This window comes from Octopus bimaculoides, chromosome 4 (assembly GCF_046866305.1).
Source record: "Octopus bimaculoides isolate indiv1 chromosome 4, ASM4686630v1, whole genome shotgun sequence".
NCBI classification, from domain to species: domain Eukaryota; kingdom Metazoa; phylum Mollusca; class Cephalopoda; order Octopoda; family Octopodidae; genus Octopus; species Octopus bimaculoides.
In genome coordinates, this window is record NC_142931.1 from 99,007,488 (window position 1) to 99,019,163 (window position 11,676).

Genomic DNA, 11,676 nt, shown 5'->3' on the forward strand with positions numbered 1-11,676 from the left:
TCTTCATATGTTCCATAAATGTTGCTTGTTGACGTAATTGTTTTACAAAAATATGATTTACATCTGGATGCAGATCATCCCAGTATGATTTGAATCTATTCATATATCCAAGAGAAGTTTTTTTTTATTCGCTCTTTATAACATTTAAATAATAAGTATTCAATTCATAACACCATGAAAAATGTGCTTTGTAGTTACGGTTTTTTTCTATATTTATAACTACAAAGAAACTCTTTAGTACTGAGCTGTTGTTTTCGTTCTGTTTCACAGTTGTGTTGTTGTTGATGTGTCAAGCCATACTTTTTGTAATACCTCTGATGGTAAATTCAAGTTTGATTGGTAACTCACAACAATCTTGAATCAAAGGCTCCCTGAGTTTATTTATCTGAAGATTAACCAGATATTTAACATAACTGATATTTGTGGCTTCAAAGTTGGAGATAGTATTCATCGTATTTTCGAAAAATAACCTCCCACGCGAAATAAGCGACTAGTCGCTTCGAGAGTATGTATTATGTATGTATGAATGTGTGTGTGTGTGTGTGTATGTATGCATGTCTGTATGTCTGTATGTATGTCTGAATGCATGCATGTATGCATGTATGCACACATGCATGCATGTATGCATGTGTGTATGTATATGGGTATATATGTATGTATGGAGATAGTATCCATCGAATTTTCGATAAATAATCTCCAACGCTTCGATTGTATGTATGTATGCTGGTATGTTATCAATCATTTTCATTTCTGTATTTCTTGTCCATAGAGAAAGAGCCGGACTCTAACATAGATTCAAGGCTCCGTCATTGGAACTTTTATCAACATCATCTAGGTATTTGTGCATATGTGTGTGCGTGTGTGCAGTATTTGGTGTTTGTGTATGCGCAGATTTGTATGTTTGTTTTATGGATGCGTTTTTATGTTTATATTTTCATATCTAGATGCATGCATATGTATTTATGTGCTAAAGTTTTGGAAAGTTTTACATATCTTTACAGTTCCATTGATGGCTTGAATCTGTAGTCTTCTAACCAGCCTTTTTCTTTCAGGTTTTGAGAACCCTAATTTTTCCAGGTTTTTGTTGAGGCAGTTCGTTACATATCCGAATGCCCCAACAATCACGGGTATGAATCTGAACTTGTAGTCTGGGTGGTGTATCTGCAAATTTCTCAGTAGCTCGGCGTAGTTGTTCTCTTTTTCTCTAATCTTTAGCGTGATGTTGACATCTGCAGGACAGCTGATTTCTACTACTGTACACAGTTTCTCTTCTCTGACCCAGATTACTATATCCGGTCTATTATGTCTGCACTTTATTGAGGTTTTTATTGGGACGTTCCACAAATACTCTTTCATATTGTGAGTGGTAATGGCCTCTACCTCATTATGGGTTCTCATCTCCTTAGCCCCGGAGTTATCCTGTCGGCGGATTTCATTGTACAGTGTCTTGGCCACAACATCATGTCTCATAGGTAGGTAATACCGTGATGACATTTTTGGACAGCTGCTAATGATGTGGGTGATATCTTCGATACTGAGTCTGCATCGATTATTACATTGTGGCGCTTTCCCCGCCTCTGTCCCGTTTGTTTATTAGGAATTTGGTTGCTATTTCTTGTTCTTGAATAGCAAAGGCATACCCTTCAAAGTGAGAGTTGGTGACCCGATTGTTTGTCCACGATAGACTGCTCTGGTTGTCAATGTTGTTATCACCCTGGAGCTTTCTGTTAACGTATCCATGCATGGTCTTCTACTTGAATGCATTCATCCTCTCCTCTGATGTCATGTTACGGTAGAGTCTTGCAATTTCTTTGGGTAAGAGTTCAGGGTTGTCGAATAAGGAATGCTTGTCAAGTAGTTGCCTTCTCAATCTCATGATGGTATTTACCTCATGTCTGTAGACTTCATCAAGGGGTGCACTTCGACACTTGGTGGTTATGAGATGATGTCGAAGAGATATGACACGGCATTCAAAGGAAGTCTGAATTGATGTTAGGCCCCTCCCTCCTTTATTTCGTTTTAGGTATAGGCGGTCTACATCGCTATTGATGTGAAAGTTGTTCGTGCTCGTTAGTATTTTTCGGGTCTTCACATCAAGGGCTCGGATTTCATCGATCGTCCAGTCAAGTATCCCGAATGTCGGTACGAGTACTGGTACTGCAAACACATTGTGGGCTATTGTTTTATTGAATGCAGAGAGTTCCGAGGTCCATATTTTCCTAACCCGATTTCTGTATAACTTAGTAACACGTTCTTTGTTACAAGTACCTTCATATGATACGTTTTCATCTACTCCCAGGTATCTGTAGGATTCCTCATCAGATATTGGAGAAACAGATAGGCCATTGATGGAGATGTTGTTAGGGTGGTTTTTAGCCTTGCCTCGTTCCACAACAATATAGGAACATTTATCTTGGCCAAACTCTAGTCCTACATCACCAGAAAATGTTGTGACCAGGTCGAGGCTTTTTTCATATCATCCATGTTCTTGGCATACAAGTATGTATGTATGTATGTATGTATGTATGTATGTATGTATGTATGTATGTATGTATGCGTATATGTATGTATGTGCGTGTGTATGTGAGTGTGCATGTACGTGTGTGTGTATAGTCAACATTTAATTACTTGAAAACTACTAGTGAGGAAGGATCTGATTCCTAATAATGATATATAGTTCCAATTTTTGTGGGTAGATAAGAAAACTGAATTCACGTTCTAAACTTGTGGAAAGTCTTGTAAATTTTAACGGTTCACTTACCGATTATATTTATAATGTGCGAATTAGCTGGTTGATTTCTTTTTCTGAATACCCTCGCATTTCCAGATTGTTACTTAGGCATTTATTCACAAAATCAAGTGAACCAATTATTAATTGCATAAATCAAAATTAATAATCTGGATATATAGAAGCTGAAGTTTTCGAAATAGTTGTCTTTCTCTTTGATTTATCAGAAAGATATTCCCATCGACAGGGCATCTGAATTGTATGACGATATGTAATTTTTCTTGTTTGACCCCAAAACCAATATCCGTTCTTTTAAATTTACATCTGATCATTTTGATGGAACATTTGTTTATGGTCCTATTACATTTCTCTGTGAGTTGAAAATGTTAATCTCAGCTATATTCTTGATTTTTGTGTTTTTTTTCGGGGGTGGGGATGGTATTGTTAACATTTTTAGTATAAATCTTCCGGTTATCCATAAAGAAATTAAGTGTTTTATAAGTGTGAAAATTATTTCTCAGTCCTTTGTAAGCCTCTCAGTGTCAGCAACTAACGTATCAGGTACTTTGTATGTATGTATGTATGTATGTATGTATGTATGTATGTATGTATGTATGTATGTATGTATGTATATATAAGCATATATATACACACACACACACATATAAGTATATATATATACATACATAATGTACACACACACACACACACACACACATACACACACACACACATATATATATATATGTATATATATATAGTTGAAGTGTGTTCTGTTAATAATGTATAAGAAACAGCAACTTTGAAAGAATTAAAATTCATTTTCTCTTCTTTTTTAACAAATTAGTTAATAATAAATCTTTCACCCACACACTCTGGTTCCCCGTCGATTTCTTTTTTGTAAAGCTTAACTAAAGCTATAAATGTAAGATCCAATGATTGATGTGTATAAAGAAAGTGAGCTTAAAGCAATCCGTAGAAAATATAAAAGAAAAACTGTCAGGAACACTCGCACACATATATATGTCTCGTATATATTGTCCTCCAAGTCAGCTAAATTTTTCACAACGAAAATTTTACTCTTTAAGCTTTGCATTTCCATTCCCTGATTACCTATATTTTTGAGTTGTTCCTAAAGATAAGGACACATGGAAAATTCGACAAAATTTAGACCGACGACGCTATATATGTATACACACACACTCACACATACACACATACATACATACATACACACATACATATGCATATACGTTGACTTAATAACATAAAGGGGCAAATGGCTGACTTCAGTAGGGAGAATGGAAACTAAAATGACTTAGGCATTAGATTACTGTCGAAGAACTGAACGAAGGAAGAATCTATAGAAACCAAAGAGAAAAGATAATTGATATCTACACCAACTGGTATCAAAATGTTTATGCTGAATAACATGCAAAGTTGTGTGTGGGACATGAAGGCATGGATATGCACGATCACCAACTTTTGTAGGCATAGCAAATGAAAAGACAGAGGAAGACACAAGACGATATAGAAAATGCTCTTCACCTAGCTCAAAGGGACAACAGGTCAATAATGTAAACAACTACCCTATGAGTTTTACACGCTAACTACATCTTCAGTTATGTACAATACATAACTAGTGTAAACAGTATATGGTGATTATGTAGAAATATCAGAAACAACTTATGTCGAACATATAGAAGTATATTAATATTATATTAATGATAAGGTCTAGAAAAGACCATCACTAATGTCAGGGAAGACACTGAAGTAAATGATGAAAAATTTCGGAGATACTGTTCTCACACAGAGACATCCAATGGATACTGAAGAAATGTTAGGTATATTGCATATATGTTAGTTATTGAGGAAATGTAAGAAAATGTTAGTTATGGATCCTCTACTCTATATAAAGTTGTCTGGATAGACAGTAAAAGATAAAATTCAGAAGAGCTGAATTATATTTAAGAGAGAATAGTTTTAGTTAATAACCTCAATACATGAGAAAACTAATGATTGAACCCTGGTTCAGTGTGTTCATAGACAAAAGATGTAATTATTGAGAAAAGAAGGAATTCTAAACTAGCAACAAATATATCGGAATAATTTGTGAATTTGTTTCTGTGTAGTCACGCAGTCTACAAAAAAAAAAAAGAAAAAAAGATATGATTACCTACAAACTGACAGGGGATAGTGTAGAGATTGAAACAAGAGTATATGGTACAAATCATGAAGATAAAGTAAAAAATGTCTGAAAGAAAATATATCCTAGAATTTTGTTTCAGAAGATGGTGTTAGGCACAATTAATGTTGATATAAAACTGTTGAGTTAAAAAACTGTTAAACAAGAACAACATTCTTTAAAAATGAAATTGTTGTCTTTGATTTAATTGTGGAAAGACACTTGTATCTAAACTAAATTATTCTTTTCGAATTGGGCGTGAGGTTTTAAAGTCCGGCAGTGTTTGAAAAAATGTTCTCAGGAGTTGTATGAAAACAGGAAGAGAGTTATTTGCCTATCCCTGTATAAGCGTATTGTATACTTCAATAATCACTTTATTACCGCTTAACTGTCTGTGAACACATTAAGCAACACGTGAGTTTAACATAATTTATTATTGAATGCATTTGTAAAACATAATAACAAGGAAAAAGAACCACCCATTTTTTAGTAGATTACTTTGAGTGGTGGGTAGATATGTTAATTTTAAATATTGAATTGATGTGAATAATTCAGCTTAATCATTTGTTGATTTCCTTTTATTCATGCAATTGATCACGTTTATTAAGCATTATAAAAAGAGTTTTTCTGAGACGTTTGTCAAACTTGTCCTTGTTTCGGAAAACAACTGTCACCAAACTCCAGGAAGCTGAAAGAAACTGTCCGTCATGCTGTACCAGTTGTTACTAGTGATAATAGCACTTTCATGTGTGAACAGCTACAACTGTAAGTAAATTATACTGCTCTACATTGTTCATTTCTGGTACTTTCTAGTTAGTTATTTTGTTAAATTTATCAACGGTTGGGTTAATGCAATTTACTTAAGATCACCAACACGATCTCTCTCTCTCTCTCTCTCTCTCTCTCTGTATATATATATATATATATATATATATATCGTGGAACTCTGTCGGTTACGATGACGAGGGTTCCAGTTGATCCGATCAACATAACAGCCTGCTCGTGAAATTGACGTGCAAGTGGCTGATCACTCCACAGACACGTGTGCCCTTAACGTAGTTCTCGGGGAGATTCATCGTGACACAGATTATGACAAGGCTGGCCCTTTGAAATACAGGTAAATCACGAACAAGAAGAAAGAATGAGAGACATTTGTGGTGAAAGAGTACAGCAGGGTTCGTCAGCCCGTCTCCTGCCGGAGCCTCGTGGAGCTTTAGCTGTTTTCGCTCAACAAACATTCACAGCGCCTGGCCTGGGAAACGAACTCGCGATCCTGCGACCCCGAGTCCGCTGTCATAACCACTGAGCTGTTACACCTCTACGCACGCGCACGCACGCAAGCACACACGCACGCACGCACGCACTCACGCACACACACACACTCACACAGACAAACATATATGTATGTATGTAATATATATATATATATATATATATATATATATATATATATATATATATATATATATACCGGAGTAAGCACATGAAATGTGCAACAAGGTGGAAAAAAGAGTACTCAAATACCAGAGGTAGAGTAATATGCTTTATTTAAAAGCAGCAGAAATATAACAAAAAAAACCGTTACTCTGAGTTTCACGTTCCCGTGAAACTCAGAGTAACGGTTTTTTGGTTATATTTCTGCTGCTTTTAAATAAAGTATATATATATATATATATATATAAATATATATATATATATATATATATATATATATATATATATATATATATATATATATATATATATATATATATATATATATATATATATATTCCAAATAAGTGTGAAACAAGGTGGGGAAAATAGTACTGGAATACCGGAGGTAGAGTAATATGCTTTAGTATTAGTAAATCTGCAAAAACTTTTCAAAAACCTGCTACTCAGAGTTTCACGTTGTCGTTCGTCGGACGGTTTAGATTGAAAATCTACATTCTCAAATTCTCAATTTATACTGTACGACGAACGTGTACATGAAACATTGAGTGGCAGATTCTTTTTGATATTTTTCTGACGGTTTGTAGTTTTAATAATAATAATGATGATGATAATAATAATAATAATAATAATAATAATAATAATAATAATAATAATAATAATAACAATAATAATCATAATAACAACAATAATAATCATAATAATAGTATATATGCGTGTGTGTGTACTTGTGTGTTACGTTTATCAGGGTGGTGTGTATGTGTGTGCGTGTGTGTATGCGTGTACGTACTGTACGTGTTTATACTAGGTATGCGTTTGTGTGTGTGTATGTGGGTGTGGTTTATGGATATATGGGGTGTCTGTGCATGTGTGCGTCTATGTACATGTGTTACTTTTCTGTGTGGTGTGCGCGTAGCTTTGAGTGCATTTTTGTGAGTGTTTTATGTGTATTATTTGTGCAGTGTGTTTGTCTGTGTGGGTGAGTGTATCTTGTATTTTTCAGGGTGTGGTGTGTTACTGTGTGCGTCTACGTGCCTGTGTATGTGTGTGCCTGTGAGTGTTTGAATTGTATTGCGTGTGTATATGTGTCTGTTCTTTCTTTGAGTGTGTGTGTGTTTTTACTGAGGAATGAACATATTGTGATCATTTCTCTAAAGTCCTTATAAATAGTTATGATTTCTGATGAACTTTTGACAAAGCAATACACGCTTTCTCCTATCAAATACTGTCTACAAAATCTTTCTGCATACATGCTATGATTCCTAATGAACTTATAAACAATTATGATTTCTTATGAACTTTTGACAAAGCAATACACGCTTTCTCCTATCAATTACTGTATACAAAATCTTTCTGCATACATGCTATGATTCCTAATGAACTTATAAACAATTATGATTTCTTATGAACTTATAAACAATTATGAACTTATTTTACTGCCTATATTCAACACTTTTACGTAAACTGTTTAAATAGAAAGCCTCTCTTAACATTTTCTTATCTTTGTCAAATATTCTATTTCTTAACATTTTCTTACCATCGTCAAAGACTCTATCACTGTATTTTAATACATCTATGTAGACTAAATTTCAACACCACAAAGGCTACACATAGCCTTGCACTTAACTTTTGAAAAGATTTTTTCTTTTAAAGTGAAACCAGTCACATCAATAAGCATCTTAAAAAGACCTCAGCATTTTCAAATCCTCTTCGACATATATATAGATATATATATATGTATATATATATATATATCTGTACATGCATATTAAAGTACATACATGTATATATTTATGTTGTATGTATATATTTATTCATGTATATATATATGTGTGTGTGTGTGTGTGTGTGTGTGTGTGTGTGTGTGTGTGTGTGTGTGAGTATGTGCGTGTGTGTATATGTTTGTATGTATATGAGGAATTATTTTTGAATATACATACAGTAGATAACTCTGCTGTGGTTAAATGAAATAATTATTAATTGATGTTCTTCTTTACAGACGAATGTTCACATAATGGAATCAGGCGTAGAGGAATATTCAAGATCGACTGCAACACGTGTGTATGTGGTGAATATGGCAAAGCAATCTGTACAAACTTACGTTGTGATTATGGACAGGGATCTACTTGTATCTATCAAGGTAGACGTTACAGAGTAGGAGATAAATTCCAGCAAGACTGTAATACATGTGAATGCAAACACGGTGGTCAGGTACACTGTAGCAACAATGACTGCACTAAACAATGTACTTACAAGGGAAGGGTATACCAAGAAGGTGAAGAATTCCGAGACAACTGTTATAGATGTAAATGTCTTTCTACTGGCCATACTCAGTGTACTAATAATGTGTGTCAGTGCCAGTATAATGGTAAAGTCTACAATGTTGGAGTGAGTTTCAATGATGGCTGTAAGTCTTGCATTTGTCAAACTACAGGAACAGTGCAGTGTAACAGCGATAAATGTGGCTGTTATTACAAAAATTCACAATATCAAGAGGGTCAAACTTTCGCTGATGCTTGCAACACTTGCCGTTGTATAAACGGTCAAGTAGATTGTACAACAAGAATCTGTCAATGTACATATCAAGGACGAACCTATAATATTGGCCAAAGATTTGGTGAATGTGACGAATGCCAATGTTTGTCTAGTGGTACAGTCCAGTGTTCTAACAAGCCATGTAAATGCACCTATAAGGGAAATACCTACCGAATTGGCGAAAGATTTGCAAACGGCTGCAATACATGCACATGTAAAATAGATGGTAGTGTAGACTGCACTACAAATCCATGTACCTGTACTTACAATCATAGGGTTTATAATATTGGGCAGAAATTCAACGATGACTGCAATACTTGTACATGTCAAATTAATGGTCAAGTTGAGTGCACATATAAAACGTGTCGATGTACACACAAAGGACAAACTTATCAAATTGGTCAGAGATTTCATGAAGATTGTAACCAATGCCAATGTTTATCAACTGGATATGTTCAATGTACAACCAAAGTTTGCAAATGTACTTACAACAACCAGATTTATAATGTAGGTCAAACATTTAGACAGGGTTGTAATACATGTACGTGCGAAGTGAACGGTAGAGTAAGCTGTACAAATAAGCCATGTAACTGTATTTACAATGGAAACACCTACCAAATAAGTGATACATTTAGAAAAGACTGTAATACATGCACATGCAAAGCCGATGGTAGTGTAGACTGCACGACAAATCCATGTACCTGTACTTACAAAACCAGAGTTTATAATTTCGGAGCACAATTCAAGGATGACTGCAACACTTGTACATGTCAAAATAACGGACAAGTTGAGTGCACAAACAAACTCTGCCAATGTACACACAAAGGACAAACTTATAAAATTGGTCAAATATTTCATGAAGATTGTAACCAATGCCAATGTCTAGCAACCGGGTACGTTCAATGTACAACCAAAGTTTGCAAATGTACGTACAACAACCAGATTTACAATGTAGGTCAAACATTTAGACAGGGTTGTAATACATGTACGTGCGAAGTGAACGGTAGAGTAAGCTGTACAAATAAGCCATGTAACTGTATTTACAATGGAAACACCTACCAAATAAGTGATACATTTAGAAAAGACTGTAATACATGCACATGCAAAGCCGATGGTAGTGTAGACTGCACGACAAATCCATGTACCTGTACTTACAAAACCAGAGTTTATAATTTCGGAGAACAATTCAGCGATGATTGCAATACTTGTAAATGTGAACATAACGGACAAGTTGAGTGCACAAACAAACTCTGCCAATGTACACACAAAGGACAAACTTATAGAATTGGTGACAGATTTTCAGAAGATTGCAACGAATGCCAATGTCTAGCAACTGGGTACGTTCAATGTACAACCAAAGTTTGCAAATGTACGTACGACAACCAGATTTACAATGTAGGTCAAACATTTAGACAGGGTTGTAATACATGTACGTGCGAAGTGAACGGTAGAGTAAGCTGTACAAATAAGCCATGTAACTGTATTTACAATGGAAACACCTACCAAATAAGTGATACATTTAGAAAAGACTGTAATACATGCACATGCAAAGCCGATGGTAGTGTAGACTGCACGACAAATCCATGTACCTGTACTTACAATCATAGGGTTTATAATTTCGGAGCACAATTCAAGGATGACTGCAACACTTGTACATGTCAAAATAACGGACAAGTTGAGTGCACAAACAAACTCTGCCAATGTACACACAAAGGACAAACTTATAAAATTGGTCAAATATTTCATGAAGATTGTAACCAATGCCAATGTCTAGCAACCGGGTACGTTCAATGTACAACCAAAGTTTGCAAATGTACTTACAACAACCAGATTTATAATGTAGGTCAAACATTTAGACAGGGTTGTAATAGATGTACGTGTGAAGTGAATGGTAGAGTAAGCTGTACCAATAACCCTTGTAATTGCCTTTACAATGGAAACACCTACCGAATAGGTGATTCATTTAGAAAAGGCTGCAATACATGCACTTGTAAAATCGATGGTAGAGTACAGTGCACAACAAATCTATGCACCTGCAATTACAACGGTAAGCATTACGACATCGGTTCTATATGGTTTAATGATTGCAACAAATGTCAGTGCACTTCTGGAGGAAGAGTGGTTTGTGAACAGAAACCATGTACGAAACCCTGTATACACAAAGGAAATACATATTCTGCAGGCCAGACATTTAAAGATGACTGCAACACCTGTACATGCGGACAGTTTGGTCGAGTATCCTGTACTAAAATGTACTGTCCCCCAACCACGTGCCAATATTACGGAAAAACTTACAAACAGGGACAAACATTTATGACTCAAGATAGATGCAATGTTTGTCGATGTTCAAATGGAAATGTCAAGTGTACCAAATACGATTGTTATAAACAGGTGAGTAAAGTTTTCTATTAGTTTTGATCTCCCTAATACAACGTGTCTCATCCATATATATTTAGTCATTGTAAACAGAGAAAACAACAAAGAATTAAATAATGATTAGCATAAACATTGGAATGCTGTCACTGTACTACATTCTACTACATCGTACTACAAACAGAATTGTATCAGCGATTCGATTTCCATCATTATTTGAAGTAGTTCAATTTCATTGATTCTACCATTATCTTGAAGAAAGCTTATGTTCTCTTCATTGTAAACATGAGATGTTGCATATCTGCATATATTTGATTATTCATATGAAAATTATTAACTTTCAATGTTTAAACTAACTTTATTGTTACTCTTGTGAAATCAATAGAGTAGCTTTTACATTTCAACATTGTAAGAACCGTTG

General features: G+C 34.9%; 1 protein-coding gene across 1 annotated transcript in view; it reads left to right on the forward strand.

The window, feature by feature from the left end:
* Positions 1 to 5,554: 5,554 nt before the first annotated feature.
* Positions 5,555 to 11,676, forward strand: part of LOC149136169 (uncharacterized) — a 6,469-nt gene continuing 347 nt past the window's right edge. Inside the window, exons 1-2 of the mRNA XM_089351080.1 lie at positions 5,555 to 5,678; positions 8,347 to 11,273. Coding sequence (XP_089207206.1) covers positions 5,621 to 5,678; positions 8,347 to 11,273 — 2,985 coding nt within the window. The 5' untranslated portion in view covers positions 5,555 to 5,620. The remainder of the gene's footprint in view (positions 5,679 to 8,346; positions 11,274 to 11,676) is intronic.